Here is a 19215-nt window from a genome sequence, read left to right as displayed (position 1 = left end):
TAAATTCCGATAGCATTTGAAGGCAGCGTAAGGTCAGAAGCATGCGTGGGCGCATGCGTGGGCGTATCACGCGTGCTGCGCTGCTGCGTAGTTGCTAGGCAGCATTTTGCCACGGTTGATAGGTGGGGAAAGATGACGTCATTACGTAAAGCGGGGCATTTACGACCCGTCGAAGAAGATAAACAAAAAAGGAAGGAAGCCTTCGGCAACAGTATCGCGGCAAAATTGGTTCAAATACTTTAGCCTGCAAGCTACCGGTTAGCAACTACATGTATCGTGTAGTTGTAGGTTGCTAACGCTAGGTTTTAACAATCATGGACGACACATTAATTATTCGTATGAGTGCATGGTCCCAGCAAGGAGGGAGGAAATACATGGAGGATGTTCTCGACATAAAAATCGAGTACGAGCCGACGCCGGCGTCACCAACGGAAAAAGATTGTCTAAATTCGCAGATACATGGAGGAGGGGAGCCCGCAAAAGCAGAGAGTGAACCCACCAAACAGACTGCAGATGACACACTCGATCACACTCGCAAACCTGCTCCGGCTTCTGCAATGTGGGTAGAAAGTCTATTAGAAGAGAACAGCGAGACCAACAGAGGTACATCGGTATCAAAGGAAAAAGTCGCAGAGCAAACAGTCGACACTCGGAAATCGGTGGCGTTTTTCGCTGTATTTGATGGCCACGGGGGCCGAGAAGCAGCACATTTCGCAAGAGATAATCTGTGGGATTTGCTGAAAAGGCAGAGGGGGTTTTGGTCGAAGGATCACAGTGAAGTGTGTGCTGCCCTTCGGAAAGGCTTCATTGCCTGCCACCACGCAATGTGGAAAGAGCTACGTAAGTCGACAAACAGGTTACATGCACTCTTCTTGCACTTGGAAAAATGTTAATTGTTGGGCATAATCCTTTCTGTCAAAATGTCTATAGAGGGTATGTAAGGGTTAATGTCGAGGAGGTGTCCATTATCAGACCATTTGCCTGGAAATAACGCTACTCAGTACTCAGAGCCATGTGACACTAATCGTGCGTTCCTTTATCGCAAAAGAACTGGGATGTGGAGGCTAATTCATTACGTCACATCCGTTTTGTTAGCATTCCATTTGCAGAAAAGTTGAGCTGGGAAGTTCACTGTTTGTTCACTGGTCAGATCCACTCGCTAGCCAGGCTAGCCATTGTTAGCAATAACAGTTGATAACAAGGCATTTCGTGTCATTTTGCGCATACAAACACTGCAGCCTCATGTCCACACAGATAGAAGTAGGCCGTGCTGTGTGTACAGCTGATTTAATGAGACACAAACAAGACAGAAGTGCTAAATAGCATTTATACGATTATAACTACTGTTGTTGCGCGGATCAGCCATCTTGGATTTTTTACGTCGGGGCTGCTGAGGCTCTACCAGCTCTAGTGACGTCACGTCCCAGCTCATGAACTTTGAACCGGTAAGATTACCAGTTCCCAGTTATAAAGGAATGCACGATAACACTACTTAGCTTGGTGTACATTATCACAAATTAATGGACACCCTACAGCCAATCAGGATCCGTGGTCCTCACAGCCACTGTAACGCCTGCTGAGTGGCTGCACGCGATATACACGCTATCAATCACAATAAAACTGTACCTACCTCCGAGCCAATGTTGTTATCCAAGTTACCCTGCTAGCCGGGCGCTCTCGCTCATACTGATCGTTAGCGCCCGGGGACCATTATAGCATCTCTCATCAAATCGCCGCGTCTAAGTCTTAAAACCAACCAACCCAGAAACTTGAAGTGAAGACGCTATCCGACGCATAACATCCTCTTCTTCTAAATAAATGTAGTTGCCGCTTCCAAATTGTTGCATAAAATCCACTTTTCTGTCTTTGAAAAACCAAAAATCATTCATCTATAGCAGGGGTGGGCAACTATTTTTCATGGGGGGCCACATGAGAAACCCAGATTGTTGCCGGGGGCCGAACAAATATTGTCATGCCGTAACCCATGGATGGGCAACTTTGATAATAGAGAGGGCCACAAAAAAATGTCCTCGCTACCAGATTTTGCTGAGGGCTGAACGGCGCCAGCACGAAAAATTTGGGGCATTTGAAGCCAGGTTTAGAGGAATAACTCATTATAAATTAACAATTGTGATGTCATTATTCAGTCTTAACCACCAATATTTGATCCTTTTCCTCACTCACTCCTATGTCACCACCTGCTCTCCCTGCAGGGCTTGAAATTAACTTTTTTCACCACCTGCCAGTATGGCTGCTAGATTTTAAAGTTACCAGCCAATTAGAATTTCCACTAGCCGAAATGTTTTTCTTGAAATAAACCAGAATATGAGTGGGTTAATTTAAGCATAAGTATCAGTAAGTGGCCCGGGATTCTCAAAGCCTGTGTTGAAGGTCACACAAGAACAAAAATGCACTCTTGAAGCTAAATAAATCCAAAACCAACAAATTAATTATTTAAATTTCTACTTCAATGTAGAACAGTCATTTCTTACACAAGAGATTACTTTTGGCCTTTTAGTCATAAATATTATTGAAAGATATTCCATATTTCAGACTGAAATGCTATAACAGAAGAGTATTGCCCAGAATGACATGAACATTTGGACACTTATTCAGCGGGTATATTGCATGTTGCGTTCAAGTGCACTGTAAAAAAAAAAAAAATTTTTTTTTTTTTTTTTGCAATTCCATCGCGGGCCACACAGGGGGCGCCCGCGGGCCGCATACGGCCCGCGGGCCGTATGTTGCCCATGTATGATCTATAGCAACCCGGACATACGACTCACTGACTCACTGTACGACTCACTAATGCCCCCCACATTTCCGGAATGGTATTGCAACTTGCTTGGCACAAACACAGAAATGTAGTTGCAATACCATTCCTTGTCGTCGTTATTGTAGTTTAAACTTTTCTAAGCTATTTCGATGGGCAATACATGCAGTACGGAAGAATTACGCACCCGTTCTATTTTTATCGGATCCCGCATCCGTCTGACAGATTATATAAATGTGTGGGTCTGTTCGCAGCCGTACCGCATTTGTTCCGGAGCTGGTGGACATTAGCCCTTAGAGTAGTTTGAAAATTATGCTATTTTGCTTTTCTTATCCCATTATTCTCACCACTGATACTTGCACTACCATTCTAGCCTGGGTAAACCCAGCCTCCACGTGACCTCTATGTGCTATCAGTCACGAAACGTACCCTACAGGCATAGCCTCTGACGTCACGTTGAAGGCTGGGTTTACCCAGGCTACTACCATTCCTCTATAAACTATGAACAAATTGATGGGCAGGTAATGTCAATCATTCTTAAATATTTATCCATATTTTCCTCTTACAGCTGCATGGCCAAAGACTGTTAGTGGCCTGCCAAGTACGTCCGGCACCACAGCCAGCGTGATTGTGATCCGGGGTATTCACATGTTTGTTGCGCATGTAGGGGATTCAGCAGTGGTGGTTGGGGTGAAAGACAATGACTCTGATACCCTCCGGGCACTTGAAGTCACACAAGACCACAAACCTGAACTTCCTCAAGAAAAAGAACGGATTGAGCGACTGGGTGGCAGGTGAGTTGGGGGGGGGGGGGGGGGGGGTCTGGGGGCTTCATGTAAAGTGGACTCTCCATTGGACTCATGCATATACTAGCATACTATAGAGAGCCAAGGTGGGACGTCACTTCCTGCTTCAGCACTGTACCAGAGATTTTCATCCGCCATTTATTTTCCCATAGACATTTCGTAAATGCTTACAAAAAGAGTTTTACTTGTTCAAACCAAACTGTTCAGATATATTTAGAAACAGGAGAGACCACATAACATTTCACTCAGACCAAAACGTAAAAAAAAAAATATATATATATATGGTCTCTCCCGATTCTAAATATAGCTTAACCGTTTGGTTTGACCAAGTAAAACAATTTTTATAAGCATTTTATGAAATGTCTATGGGAAAATAAATTGCGGAAGAGAATCTCTGGTACAGTGCTGAAGCAGAAAGTGACATTCACTTTGCCTCTCTATATGTCTTTGACTATTCATGGCTTACAGTATCAGCATTGATTAATTGACATTATTATTAGTAGAAATTTCCTTATGTTGACACACAAAAAAAAAAAAGTCCCAAATCTCAAGTCAAGTCTCAAGTCTTTGAGGACACGTCCCTAGTCACTGTGTGTGTGACCTAAGTACAATTCAAGTCCAAGGGCCCTATCTTTGTACAGGCGATATCCCCTATTTGCGCTTGCGCACCTTTTGTGTGCCTTAACGATTGCAGTCCGCCAAGCGCAAGTGTCCAGGTGTTATGCCAAGTTTTGAACCCCCGCCCGGCCGGCGCTAAACGCATCCCCAGCTAATGGAAGCATATTGTAATGATTTATACGAAAACGTAACTGTTTAAAAATTATATAATTGTCTGGGTAGACGTGACCTCCCTGTTTTCTAAGTTAAAACAGCCCCGAAATATGGTGGGGATGCAATTCTCAGCGGGGATACGGAAACGTTCACGGGACCTGCCGCAGGCGCAAATTAGAGCCGTGCCAAGTCATCTGCGCCCCCAAAATGCCAGCGCAAAAGGGATTTGGACGGTCTTAAGCACCAGAATTATTCACAGGTGTGGCCAGGCAATGTCTGGGCATTACATCAATCAAACCAATCAGATTCCCGCCTCGCAATCGCTGTGTTTGCACGAGGCATGCAATATGCTGTAATTCTCTCCATGTGCAATTTGGATAGGCCTATCTCTCACAATAACATCACATCATATACCCGTTAAAAACATCTGTGATTTGATGCAATTTGGGTTCTTTTGTTGACTGGGAAATAGAAATGTGTTTGCAGCGGGGAAACGGCGGAGACAAAAGAAAATATGTGAGGATTTAGAGTGGACTCACTCGTGCCGAGGACAGAGAGAGATGGGGAGAGCTTGTTGACAGATCGTCTGTGGTGCCAACGACCCTCCGGGTTATGGGATAGGTGAAGGTGAATAGCCTATTGCAAGTAGGCTACAATGTCCATTATCCAACAAGATTTCTCAATTAATTTCCCTCTTTGCGATGTGATAAAAGGTTCTCATTAGGGATGCACATTTTCCGCAAATTCCAAACTCGATCATTGCTAACATTAACAATCAATCAATCGATTAATTGTAATTAAAAAAAAAAAAAAAATCCAAACCATACCAAATGCGTTTTTTCCTCAATAAAATGTTTATTTATGCAGCAGCAAAGTATTGTATATTCCTCACAGCATTGCATAGCATAGCCTACGCTATGAAACACATAAAAACGTGGAGGCATAACTTTTTAAACATGTCAACATTTGCCCAGAATCCCCGTCACGCCCGCAGGGGCTCACTTACCCACGCAGATTGTGACGCGAGGTTACTCCAGGCGAGCCAATTTATCCGAATGAACACTGTTCTACTTGAACAGCATCTTATGACTTGTCTGAAAAGGGCTATAGTGATGTAGCCGAGTGTCCGGGTCCGCCTATTACTTACACTTTGTTAAAACAATAAACGAGAGTCAGGCTGTAACGTTATAACACGTTTCCACATTCATTCTCAGTTAGCTCCTAGCGTTAGCACCATAGGTTAGCACACACCAGCTCTGGTCAACAACAAAGTCCCTCACTTCCTCACTATGGCAACTCTTGAGGGGACAAACACAGAGCCTCGCATACACGCTGAACACAGTCTGTTACAGTGATATCATTGCGCCCTCTGGAGGATCATTGAAAAATGATTTGAAAACACCATTTAATGCGTTGCTTTTTATGTTTTGTTTTGATCGAGTAATTTTTCTTTGCTCGAGTAAATCCTTAACAAGCAATTAATCGAGTTTCGGTTAATTGTGTGCATCCCTAGTTAATACCTGCTAATACCCAATTTTAACTGCATAATTTGATGTCCTGGCGTGGCACGTCCGTGTGTAATGACATATCCAAAAGCAATTACTCTGCAGCACGCAGGTTATGGTGCACTTAAGCGCAGCGCGGTATTTTAGCACGTAAGAGGTGCTTTTCAAAGCTCTTAGCACAAAGTAATTGCACGCTCCTGATGATAGGAGAATGCCATCTGTCCCCACGTTTTTGCGTTGGTTATAACATGCATGCGCTTGTGCACGCCCCTAATTTGCATTGCGAGCGCCGTTAAACCAGCGCAAACGCTAAATTACCGCTTTTGCGAGGATAGGGCCCCAGGTCTCAAGTCCAAGTCCCCATCTCTGATCGACTTCAAACATGGGGTGTGCACTTGGGGGGACCTGACGGAGTGCAGTGTGTGTGTGTGTGTGTGTGTGTGGGGGGGGGGGGGGCGCAAGGGAAAAAAACGAATGTAGAGCCATAGGAAATCTGTTTTATTTTTTTTCCAAATTCCATTTTATTTTTTCCCAAATTCATTTTTTTCTGTTTAAATTTTTCTGAATTCTGTGTTTTGCTTTTCAATTCCGCAATTCCGTCCACGATTCCGTGAACGCGGATTTCATATGGCTCTAGGTGAATGGGGAGAAGGGGTGGGAGGGGAACGGGCACTGCACTGTAGTTAGAGATGCTGCGATCCGATCATGTGATCGGATATCGGCGCGATATCAGCCAAAAAACATGGATCGGATCGGATCGGATTCCAGCGAAAATGACCGATCCAAGGCTCCGATATAAGCACTCCATTCCATGACTCCGCTCCAGGATTTCTATCCAGCATGCAGCAGCAGCAGCAGCAGCACACAGAGGCCGCGTTGAGCCTAGGATGGCCAGTAGTGATGCGCGGGTCAGGTTTTTTTAAGGCCCGCCCCAACCCAACCCATCATTGGAGCCAGCCCGCCCCGTTAAAATATCTGAAAATTCCGAACCCAGCCCAACCCAGCAGCCCGCAACGGCCAATTTAATGTAATATGTCTCCGGACGCAGGAGGAGCACAGCAGAGCTTCCAAGGTGTGCAAAGCAGCTAATAACTGTCTCTCTCCCCCCTCTCTCTCTCTCTCTCTCACACACACACACACACACACACACACAGACACTCACATCACATGCTGCCGTGCGCGACAACAGTTGTAGCCTAGGCCTGCTCTGGATGAGTTGCGCTGCTGCTTTCATGTCGGTCTTTCTTCAATTAATCCATGGTCTTCAGATAGCGCAACCGACTACGCTTCCCCAAAGTGCGGATGGCGTGACCGCGCAGTGTTTCAAATGGAGGTAGGCTAGCATGTAGAGGTAGGTAGGCACTAGGCAGGCTACAGAAACAGTTCTTATTCTTCCCCATTTCTTTTAATTACCTCATGCGCTCTCAATTGGCCATGTTGCAGTAGTAGGCTACTAAACGTAGTGCAGCAGGTGCGCACACGGCTTGCAGATACGGCCAGACTCGCTGTCTGATTTCTTTTAATTACCTCATGCGCACTCAATTGTTCACAGCCTACTCACGTTGCAGTAAAGTTGACAAATAGATCACAGTCGAGTCCACAACAGAAAATCTGCGGTGGCATTATATGGACACTTCAAATAATAATTACAGCGAATAATCCTTCCAAAATGTTTGTTTTGAGAGCACATAGGCTACCTCATTGAAGCGTTTCTTTACTCCATGTAGGCTATAGAGAGTGCAGCAGGAGTCTGTCTGATTGTGTGTACCTACATGTGAGAGAGTTAACGTCTTTAAGGTTAATTACTCTGCGTGTTTCATTGCTCTAAATTATTTAATAATGTTGCTTTGTCACGGGCCATATCGCCCAGCCCTAATTTGATTGTTATGTTTTAGTTTTACATCAAATGAATTAGATGAACTAAATCGTTTACATACTATATTACCAAAGCACACACATACATACCTAACCCTAAAAATGTTTGTTGCCTGCTAGCTATCAGACAGAATAGAGAGACTTAAATATGTGCTGTATCGGTATCGGATCGAAATCGGTATCGAATCGGGTATCGAAATTTGATCGGAATCGGATCGGTTTTGAGCTAAAATATCGAAATCGGATCGGAATTGAAAAATCTCGATCGCAGCATCTCTAACTGTAGTATAAATAAAAGTATATTAAATACATCGCTCTTCCTGGCCGACTTATTTCTAGTTAACGTCAATTTCAAGTGTCTGCTGAATGTTGTAGAATGTTGCATTCCATATTTCCATTCCAGTTTCCCATCACAACATTAAAACAGATTTGATAAACATTTTGTGAAGAAACACATTCAACAATTGTGATGTCTGTATCGCAGCAGTCAGCATCACAATCAATGTTTGAACATCCTTGGCTTCTCTTTTAAGTCCCCAATTAGCCTAACTGTTAATATGCATACGGATTTAATTCAGCACAGAGTGGTACCTATTACATGGATAAAAGCCATCAGCAGAATCGGGGTTCTGTGTGAACAGAGCAGCCGACAGACATTTTGCTTTATTTTCAGCCTGAGTAAAAATGTACCTATGCACTGAAATGTGTGGTGTTCTGCTTGTGTAACTGTAGTGTCATGAAGAAATCTGGGGTGAACCGTGTTGTGTGGAAGAGACCCAGGCTGACCCACAGTGGCCCTGTGAGGAGAAGTACTGTCATTGACCAGATCCCCTTCCTGGCTGTGGCCCGGGCATTAGGTAAACACAGCAACCCTGTGGCTGCGATCGGTGTGCACATAATTAGACTGTATTATTATTATTCACCCAATACTAATATATTTTCCTTTTTGTTCGAAAGGTGATCTATGGAGCTATGATTTCTACAGTGGGGAGTTTGTGGTTTCCCCAGAGCCTGATACCACCGTGGTGACTCTTGACCCAAAGCATCATCGCTACATCATCCTTGGCAGTGATGGGCTATGGAACATGATGCCTCCTAAGAATGCTGTCAACATGTGTCAAAGCCATGACAAAATGGTGGTATGTGATCTTGCAATATCTACCTTTTTAGAATGCCATCCATTCTTATCTGAGTTTGAGCAATCGTTGCACAATTCATCATGTATTTCTGTATCTCAATTTGAGTTTCTGCAATTAAAAACAATGGTGGGATACTGGCAATAATGAAAGATTTAGTTTCATTTAGAATTCCCATTTAGGGCAAAGAATAGACTTGGATAAAATATTTTGATTTAAAAGAAGAAGAAAAAATGTTTGAAATTGCAATTCCAACAAATTTTTATTAAATGTGCATTGTCCTTCAGCTGTTTGATTTCTCTGTTTGCTCCCAAGGGACCAAGGGGAATGTCCTGTGCCACCCGGTTGGGATGCACTGCCCTTCTGTTTTGGAAAGACCGCATGCTTCGTGCAGACAACACAACAGTTATTGTCCTGGCCCTGCAGGATCGCCAGGGTCCGCCTATTGCTATGCATCGAGAGGAGACTCTTGTCGACATGGCTACAGGAATTGATGGAATTGACGTTCCTGTCCCAGAATATCCTTACGACTCGTGTACAGTTATAAAGGTCAGTGCTGCTGCCGCGTTGCATCAGGATCATACAGCACAATGACAGATGTTTTCCAAATGCTCAGTAAATATCAAGAGCAGCCTTTACCAGCTTTTATTCAATGTATTTTTTTATGTGTCTTTTATATTAGGCACTCTTTCGGGGCCAACAGCTACGGGTGGAAGACGAGGTTGACATGTTTTGTGAAGAAGATGAAATATATGGAGAAGAACACGAGGAGTGGACATGCCTGGAGTGGTAGTGAGGTGACTGCTCAGTAAATGAAAATGTATCAAAAGTGTCAGTAACACAACCAGCCAGCAATGAACTAACCAATTTACTCTTTTCTGAATACTTGAACAAGGCCAGGCTCCTCTTGTTGAACCTGTTGGCCAAAACAATTCACAGGCATTTGAAGTTTGAGTTGGTTAGTGTAGGAATAACAATTACCTTTAGAGATCATTACAGCTGCTTAGTCTTTTTGATTTAGCAAGACCAGTATTATTAGCTGTAGTAGTAAGTAACAGTAGTAGTAGTAGCAATAGTAATTGTACTGGTATTCTATTACGATTGAATAAGTTTTGCTCATATAGATTTAAATAAGTTAATTTGAGCAGGAGGAGGCTTCTGTTGTTAAATGTTTACCATTTTGTTCTTGTAACATCCAAATAATTGACGAGATGTATAACCTTTTCACAAATTAAAAACTCTTTTATTTTTAAACTTGGTTATCGTCGGTACCACTGCCACCTGAAACCTTCATCTCACTTCAGAGTTAGAAGTCTGAGCGCAAGATGTTGAGTCACAGGCACCAGTATAGTAAACCACTTGCCCACTGGATCATTTTCTAATACATACAAAATGACTCAGTTCTCAGCACCTGGGAGGTGGGTGAAGCAAATGCCTGGCCAAAGCGCCCACAGTTAGTAGCAACAAATAAGCATTGTGCATTTAAACATTGATCAATATGAGTAGGTAGGTAGCTCACAGCCCACAAGAGCTCCCCAAGGTTTGTGCCGTTTCCTAGAGTAGAAGTAAAGTCTTCATTGTATAGATACAGTGGGTCTGTGTGGGAACACCCACAAAATGTTACTATGGCTGGCGCGTGAGACTAGACGGTGGGGGAAAACCCCCCATTCTCAATCGGCGGACTCACCAAAGGATGGTGCTGCGGCTCTACACTACATTCTACATTCTACATTACGTCATTTGGCAGACGCTTTTATCCAAAGCGACTTACAATAACACATTTTTGTCAGCAATAGAGCAATCAACTATGCAACACAGTCTATGACAACTACAACTTCTGAAGGAACAGTGGTACAAGTTTAGTTCAGGTTGGTTTTCTTTTTTTAGTTTTTTTTAGAGAGAAAGAAGTTAGTTCAAGAAGGGCCCAGATGGAGCCTGAAAAGGTGTGTCTTTAGTCTTTTCCGAAAGATCGGCAGTGATTCGGCCGTCCTGACCGAAGGTGGAAGCTCGTTCCACCATTGAGGTGCCAGGGACGAGAAGAGTCGCGAACGGGATGAGCGACTTTTGAGCCCCCGTAGTGGAGGAGGGGCGAGGCGTCCTGCACTGGTGGAGGAGCGGAGGGAACGGTGAGAGATTTGGAGCCTGACCATAGATTGTAAGTACAGGGGGGCTGTCTGGTGTACTGCCCTGTAGGCCAGAACCAGTGTTTTGAATTGAATGTGTGCCGAGATGGGAAGCCAGTGAAGGTCCCGGAAGAGGGGAGTAACATGAGAGAATTTGGGTTGGTTTGAAACCAGGACGGGCTGCAGCGTTCTGAATGAGCTGAAGCGGTCGGATGGCTGCAGCAGGTAGCCCAGCCAGAAGAACATTGCAGTAGTCCAGGCGAGAGATGACCAGTGCCTGGACCAGGAGTTGTGTTGCTTCCCTTGTGAGAAACGGACGGATTTTGCAGATGTTGTACAGGGAGAACCTACAGGAGCGGGCAGTTGCTGCGATGTAGGCTGAGTTGGACAGCTGATTGTCAAGGATCACTCCAAGGTTCTTAGCTGTTTGAGAGGACAGGATTAGGGATTCTAGAACAGGTACATAGACGTCTGTTCAGATGTGCGTTTACTGCGGTGGTTGAATCCCCGATCCTGTCCTGGGCTGGGCTAGCAGCTAAATGCTAACTATGCTGAATGGGGAGTGTGATGGAACATTTTTCCATCACAGGAAAATGTGAGGATTTCCCCCATGCTGCATTGACCATGCGTCTATGACGAGACACCGCCTGAATGTATAAGTCTCATGTCGTTAATGGGATTGGGATAGTTTTGATCCAAGTCTGTCCCATGGGTGTTACCAGAGAAACGGATAGTGCAAAGGAAATTTGTTTAATTTTGTCAAGTTAATTAACAATTAGAGATGCACCGATTGCCATTTTCTTGGCCAATTCCGATTTCCGACTTTTGAATAGTCTGACTTCCCGATACCGATTTTGGCCGATTCCGATTTTCTTTCTAAGAACAATAATTGACGGGTTATTTTTTGATTATTATTTTTTTTACTTTGCTTTAATAGAAAATTAAGATTCATGTCACATTTCTTATCATTTGCATGAGGTAGGACGATCTCACTCAAAAACATCTCAAAATAAAAGTGTTCCAGGTTACTGGACAGAGCTTTTCTTTTTTGTGTAAATACAATGAATATAAAACAACCAGTAGCCTATATCCCACAGCTATCATGCATTTACTTTTCCAAAAGAAAAAAGGTGCAACAGAACAGGGGCTCCAGATGGAAAGTAGCCTATGGCTAAATCTGTTACAAAGCATCTCTTCCCCTATGGGGTTTAATGTTTTTTTTGTATATGTCCCTGCCAAATAAACAAATAGAATAAAAATAAATAAACATCAAAATGTTATGATTGTTATCCCTGGACAAGGAGTTTATAGCCTATAGGTCTGGAGCCCAGACCTTCGAAGCCATGCCCACTCTACAGTTGTGGATTTGGCTGTTCTTGAGTAGATGAGGAAATGAGTTTGAGTTGAGTTTACACAGAGTCCGTTTCTTTTAATCCGCCATCCGAAAAAAAAATCATCACGCACAGTAAAGCTTGCACACTGGTCCGATGCGTTTTATTATTATGTTTGTCGTTCTATTCGCAATACGAAACAAATAGTCCTCCTCTCCTGTATCCACGTTACAACGTGACTGACTGACAGATAGCAGCAGCAGCTGATCTGTAGCAGGCAGCAGTGATATGGACTACAGCTGGTCGGGGAATGTAACCAGGACACAGGGCTCGATAGTAGCCTACCTTCACTTCGCCAAGCCGGCTGTGTTGCGCTGTGGCCGGGGAGAGAGAGGGGCCAGTGAGGTGAAGCGAGCCGCTCAGACTGGAGTGGACTCCAGCCGAGCGGGACTCGGCAATGTACCCTGCTCCTCCGCGGCTTATTTAAAAAAAAAAAAAACTCATAACGGGACAAGCCCCGTCTTTTATTGTCACACGAACACCACAACACATGCATGCGGCCACAACACACTCATGCTGACGGTAGCCGGTGAAAAGTGTCCTCTGCATTTAACCCATCCAGGCATGTCCTTTCAATTTAACTCCAGGGAGTCCTTTCAATTTAACTAGAGAGAGAGAGAGAGAGAGAGAGAGAGAGAGAGAGAGAGAGAGAGAGAGAGAGAGAGAGAGAGAGAGAGAGAGAGAGAGAGAGAGAGAGAGAGAGAGAGAGAGAGAGAGAGAGAGAGAGAAACTGAAGAGTAGGTGATTTTTTTCCCTAATCCTTTTAAGAGGAGAGATATTTTTTTGGATTATGGATCCAGGTTGTCCGTCCGTCTGTACGAGGTTCGTTAACGCGATATCTGATGAACGCCTTGATGGAATTTCATCAAATTTGCCTTAAACATCCACTTAGGCCTTGGCCACACTGATCCGTGGTGTCTGTCCATGTGCGTTCATTTCTCTGTTCACTTCCATTCATTTTCAATGTCAGCTGTCCGTGGAGTACTCAGAAGCGTACGTATCCAGAAAATTTGCATACGTTTTGATGGACAGAAAGTTGAAGAGGGATGAACTTTTTCTGGATGGACGTATCGGATGGTCGGATAGTCACTGTCCGTTTAGCCAATCAGAGTCGAGCGAGAGGAGGCGTTCCGAGATTTGTTTCAACTTTTCAAAGAAGATGGCGGCCGAGGCCGTGAAGGAAGCTATAATTAATGCTGTGTACACCATCCCGCTGTTGTACAACGTGATAGTCAGTGTCACTGCCACATAAGTAATGTAGCGCACAGAGCTAACAGCTAGCTGACGCCAGCTTTCTTCTTCTCTCGGTTTATAGGCAGGTCGCTGACACCTTCAAGGTGCTTACCGCCACCTGCTGTACAAGTAGGTTACTTGTACATGCAACGGACATAAATCTATCCGTCTATCTGTTCTGTCCATTTTATGATGGATCAGTGTGGCCAAGGCCTTAGACTCAAGGATGATCTGATTAGATTTTGGTGGTCAAAGGTCAAGTCACTGTGACCTCTCGAATGCCATTTTCAAGCTTGTTAACACGATATCTCAGGAATGGCTTGACGGAATTGCATCAAATTTGCCTCAAACATCGACTTGGACTCAAGGATGATCTGATTAGATTTTGGTGGTCAAATGTCAAAGGTCAAGGTCACTGACCTCTCGAACGCCATTTTCAAGCTTGTTAACGTGATATCTCAGGAATGCCTTGACGGAATTTCATCACATTTGCCTCAAACATGGACTTGGACTCAAGGATGAACTGATTAGATTTTGGTGGTCAAAGGTCAAGGTCACAGTGACATCTCGAACGCCATTTTCAAGCTTGTTAACGCGATATCTCAGGAATGCCTTGATGGAATTTCATCAAATTTGTCTCAAACATCGACTTGGACTCAAGCATGAACTGATTAAATTTTGGTGGTCAAAGGTCAAGGTCACTATGACCTCATGAATGCCATTCCCAAGTTCGTTAACACAATATCTCAAGAACGGCTTGATAGAATTTCTTCTGATTTGGCTCAAACATCGTACTTGGACGCAAGGATCAAGGTTACTGTGACCTCTCCAATGCCATTTTCAAGCTTGTTAACGCGATATCTCAGGAATGTCTTGATGGAATTTATTCAAATTTGCCTCAAACGTCCACTTGGACTCAAGGACATTTGGGGGTTAAAGTTCAAGGTCACTGTGACCTCACACACCCAATTTCCAAGACCTGTAACGCAACATCTCAGGAGCGCCTTGACGGAATTTCTTCCAATTTGCCTCAAATGGCGATTTGGACTGTAGAATGAACTAATGGCGGAGGCATAAGTCCGCGTTGCGGTCGTTCTAGTTATTTGTGGGCTGAAGATGACTCTTTAATCTTTCTCCTATTACCTCTGTGATGTAGTAGTTCTCTTATCTCTCTGATGTAGTGGTTCTATTACCTCTGTGATGTAGTGGCAGTGTTTCCCATACATAAAGGAATTTGTGGCGGGCCGCCACAAAAGGATTTTGACCGCCACAAAAAGATGTTGACCAAATTTTTTTTTTTTTTTTTTTTTACACAGTGCACCTGAACGCAACATGCAAGATACCCGCTGAATAAGTGTCCAATAAATGTTCATGTCATTCTGGCCAATACTTCTGTTATAGCATTTCAGTATGGAATATGGAATATCTTTCAATAATCTATGATTTAGCTGCTAAATTGTCAAATACCGCCATCTGCTCGCTACCCAGGCACTTATGTATGTACTTAACCTAACTAACTATCCGGTGGGCACAACATTGTCATCCTAAACTCCGGCTGACACCCCAAAAACCTACAATCCGCTACAGAAAAATGTATATTGTTTGTTTATTAACTGGCCCCTCGCCTTCTATCATTTCACGAAAGTGGCAAAGCAAGTTGAGTATCCCTGACCTATAGGGAGAAATTTAGTTTGTCATTGTAAACCCACAGCACAGTAATGATGACATGTTCTTCATACATCTAGCCTTTTAATTTTGCTCTTAAGCTTTCTCAAAGTACACCAAATTCATGCATTTTACTTTAAAATGTTTAAAAAAAATCTTGCGGGGGGGCATGCCCCCGGGTCTGCGGTCCCCCACCACAAATACTCAAAATCCTGTGGGAAACACTGAGTGGTTCTCTTACCTCTGTGATGTAGTGGTTCTCTTACCTCTCTGATGTAGTGGTTCTCTTACCTCTGTGATGTAGTGGTTATCTTACCTCTGTGATGTAGTGGTTCTCTTACCTCTCTGATGTAGTGGTTCTCTTACCTCTGTGATGTAGTGGTTCTCTTACCTGTGATGTAGTGGTTCTCTTACCGTGATGTAGTGGTTCTCTTACCTCTGTGATGTAGTGGTTCTCTTACCTCTCTGATGTAGTGGCTATCTTACCTCTCTGATGTAGTGGTTCTCTTACCTGTGATGTAGTGGTTCTCTTACCTCTGTGATGTAGTGGTTCTCTTACCTCTGTGATGTAGTGGTTCTATTACCTCTGTGATGTAGTGGTTCTCTTACCTCTGTGATGTAGTGGTTCTATTACCTCTCTGATGTAGTGGTTATCTTACCTCTGTGATGTAGTCGTTCTCTTACCTCTCTGATGTAGTGGTTATCTTACCTCTCTGATGTAGTGGTTATCTTACCTCTCTGATGTAGTGGTTCTATTACCTCTGTGATGTAGTGGTTCTCTTACCTGTGATGTAGTGGTTCTCTTACCTCTGTGATGTAGTGGTTATCTTACCTGTGATGTAGTGGTTCTCTTACCTGTGATGTAGTGGCTCTCTTACCTGTGATGAAGTGGTTCTCTTACCTCTGTGATGTAGTGGTTCTCTTACCTGTGATGTAGTGGTTCTCTTACCTGTGATGAAGTGGTTCTCTTACCTGTGATGTAGTGGTTCTATTACCTCTGTGATGTAGTGGTTCTCTTTACCTCTGTGATGTAGTGGTTCTCTTTCCTCTGTGATGTAGTGGTTCTCTTACCTCTGTGATGTAGTGGTTCTCTTACCTCTGTGATGTAGTGGTTCTATTACCTCTGTGATGTAGTGGTTCTCTTTACCTCTGTGATGTAGTGGTTCTCTTTCCTCTGTGATGTAGTGGTTCTCTTACCTCTCTGATGTAGTGGTTATCTTACCTCTGTGATGTAGTCGTTCTCTTACCTCTCTGATGTAGTGGTTATCTTACCTCTCTGATGTAGTGGTTATCTTACCTCTCTGATGTAGTGGTTCTCTTACCTGTGATGTAGTGGTTCTCTTACCTGTGATGTAGTGGCTCTCTTACCTGTGATGAAGTGGTTCTCTTACCTCTGTGATGTAGTGGTTCTCTTACCTGTGATGTAGTGGTTCTCTTACCTGTGATGTAGTGGCTCTCTTACCTGTGATGAAGTGGTTCTCTTACCTCTGTGATGTAGTGGTTCTCTTACCTGTGATGTAGTGGTTCTCTTACCTGTGATGTAGTGGCTCTCTTACCTGTGATGAAGTGGTTCTCTTACCTCTGTGATGTAGTGGTTCTCTTACCTCTGTGATGTAGTGGTTCTCTTACCTGTGATGTAGTGGTTCTCTTACCTGTGTGATGTAGTGGTTCTCTTACCTGTGTGATGTAGTGGTTCTCTTACCTCTGTGATGTAGTGGTTCTCTTACCTGTGTGATGTAGTGGTTCTCTTACCTGTGATGTAGTGGTTCTCTTACCTGTGATGTAGTGCTTATATTACCTCTGTGATGTAGTGCTTCTATTACCTCTGTGATGTAGTAGTTCGTAGTACTTTTGATAATGCTGTAGAGGGGGGAAGCTTTTTAATGATGATGATGATATTAATAAATCAATTAATAGATACAGGGTTTTGCACTAGTGCATACACTGTCCAGCTGGGTGAAAGTAGTAGCGGGAAGGGGGGGATGAATGATAACTAACGTCACATGTCGATTTGCAGGGTTAGGGTTAGAGGTTCATTCCAAAAGAGAAAGTAACAGACCCAACAATTGTTTGATTTGCTGTTTTTTTCCCCAGCAGTGGAGCCATGCGTGTGGAGCTGCTTCCTGTACCACCTCACAGCTCTCACCTGACGACCCCCTGAGTGCTCCGTCACGCCCTCAGACGGTCCCCGCAAACGTTTTTGAAAATGAAGACTCGAGGACTCGAACGGCCTCCACCCCACCTACTCCTCTGTTAAGTTTGTGCCGCAAGACGCTTCAACAGCAGAGCACACAGTGAACACACCTGTGGGAAGCAGACCCAAAAGAGACATAAAATCTCCTCCGATGTTCGCAATATACAACAGCACCACACAGCCGACTTGTATGCGTGGTGTATCTTGTCTTGCAGAAGAGGCAAAATTGTCATGAGACGAGGACAAGGATCTGCATCCACTTGCCTAACGGTGCATCTTGCTGTACCTTGTGTAGGCCTTTCTTATACTTTTTATAGATTTCTTTTTATGTAAATAGGAGAATATAAATGTTTTGTCATCTGGATCTTAATTCTTTAACCTGAATTCATTATCAAAAAAAATTGCCCCTCCCTTTTTTCTTTTCTTTTTTTTGGGGGGGGGGGGGGGGGGGGGGAGGAGTTATGAAGATTAAAAAAAATATTGGTTCTACGCAATCTATTTTCATACCTAAGTATGTAAAGTATATCCAAAGGATTTATTTTTGAGATCTTTAATCACTACTATCTGAGATCACTTCAGGTCACCTGTTTAGTTTAGAGTTGTGACGCATGCAATCTTTGAGTTTAGATCTTTACAAAATAAATAATTATTCTGGATTTGTTTTGTATTTTACAAGGGGTGGGCCCCATTACTTGTCAGTCTTGGGGTTGGGGTTAATACCTCAGACCAGTTGTTTGGCATCTTTCTCTTTAGCTGAGACGGTTCTCAGTGAGTGTATTATGGGAAAAGGGGGTGGTTAGTGTGGTGTTGCCGTCTCATGTCATTGATGTTGAATTTGTTCTTAAATCCGTACATGCTCAGCTGCAGTAGAAGGCCTTGGCATTGATTATGCAGCCCAAAATGGATAACAAATGCCAAATAAACATTAAAATATGACAAGCAATGGTCTCTGGTTAGAATAACATGTTTTTTTAAGCGTCTTTCGTAATGGCCAATTATGTACTGTCATGATCACATTTGCTACTACTCAGCTAATTGGTATGTCTGGTATAGGTGTCAATGGTACTTTTATCTTCGTTCGTCAAGTCGCTTTGCAGGCATTATTGTTCATCAGCCTTTGGATTTTAATCATTTCTAAACTGTGGGCCTTTCAAAAAGTGTATTTGCTTCAAATAGTAGAACCAGAGCTACCAGTTTTAGCTGCAATTGGTGTATATTTTATTTGAGAAATGTTTGAAATGTCCACTGGTCATAAAAGCTAAGATCAATACATTTGCCTCAATGGAAAGTGGTCTAGAATGGGCTTTTCCTCTGATCTTTTGTTTGTGTTATAATTTTGTGCTCATTCCCTGGGCAGTAACACAGCAATTTAAATCGCTTTTCCTCTTTGTTCTCAGAACTGTGCCCTGTATTGTTTATACTTGACACCACTGAGTATTAACCCTGTTCCATATCTGGTTGTTTTCCAATTATTTTTAAACTGCAACTGTTGTACAGTACATCAGTATGCAATAGTAAATGTGTGTGCAGTACATTATGCAAAACAGTCATTGGGTTTTGATTGAGTCTGGCATGCTCAGATCTACTCTGTATGTTGTAAGGTGTCCAGAGGTGATGGATGTTAATGGGCAGTAGGGCTGTGGCTATTCACTTATCTCCCGATTCGATACTATCACGATACTTGGGTGCCGATTCGATATATATTGCGATTCTTAAGTATTGCGATTCTACGATTATTGCGAT

General features: G+C 43.4%; 1 protein-coding gene across 2 annotated transcripts; it reads left to right on the top strand.

Moving 5' to 3' along the window:
• Positions 1-251: 251 nt before the first annotated feature.
• On the top strand, positions 252-17721 carry LOC310783605 (protein phosphatase 1D-like). 2 transcript variants are annotated; one of them, XM_083644496.1, is made up of 7 exons: positions 252-840; positions 3342-3567; positions 8463-8587; positions 8688-8869; positions 9182-9415; positions 9549-9663; positions 17376-17721. In XM_083644496.1, exons 1-6 carry the CDS (start codon positions 315-317, stop codon positions 9657-9659), a joined length of 1404 nt encoding a protein of 467 aa, XP_083500622.1. In that variant the 5' UTR covers positions 252-314; the 3' UTR covers positions 9660-9663; positions 17376-17721. The 2 variants fall into 2 exon arrangements, with proteins under 2 accessions (XP_083500622.1, XP_083500621.1); XM_083644495.1 differs by having other exon boundaries at positions 17373-17721.
• The last annotated feature ends 1494 nt before the right edge of the window (positions 17722-19215 follow it).

Source organism: Poromitra crassiceps (assembly GCF_964638095.1).
Source record: "Poromitra crassiceps genome assembly, chromosome: 1".
Classification (NCBI taxonomy): domain Eukaryota; kingdom Metazoa; phylum Chordata; class Actinopteri; order Beryciformes; family Melamphaidae; genus Poromitra; species Poromitra crassiceps.
Note: the sequence above shows the minus strand (reverse complement) of the source record. Positions and strands in the feature narration are given on the sequence as shown.

Bases quoted from the DNA above. Each gene is read 5' to 3' on its own strand.
- LOC310783605 (XM_083644496.1), top strand. From the start codon at position 315: ATGGACGACACATTAATTATTCGTATGAGTGCATGGTCCCAGCAAGGA. The intron at 841-3,341 runs GTAAGTCGACAA...TTCCTCTTACAG, and splicing joins CGCAATGTGGAAAGAGCTAC to CTGCATGGCCAAAGACTGTT. The intron at 9,416-9,548 runs GTCAGTGCTGCT...CTTTTATATTAG, and splicing joins ACTCGTGTACAGTTATAAAG to GCACTCTTTCGGGGCCAACA.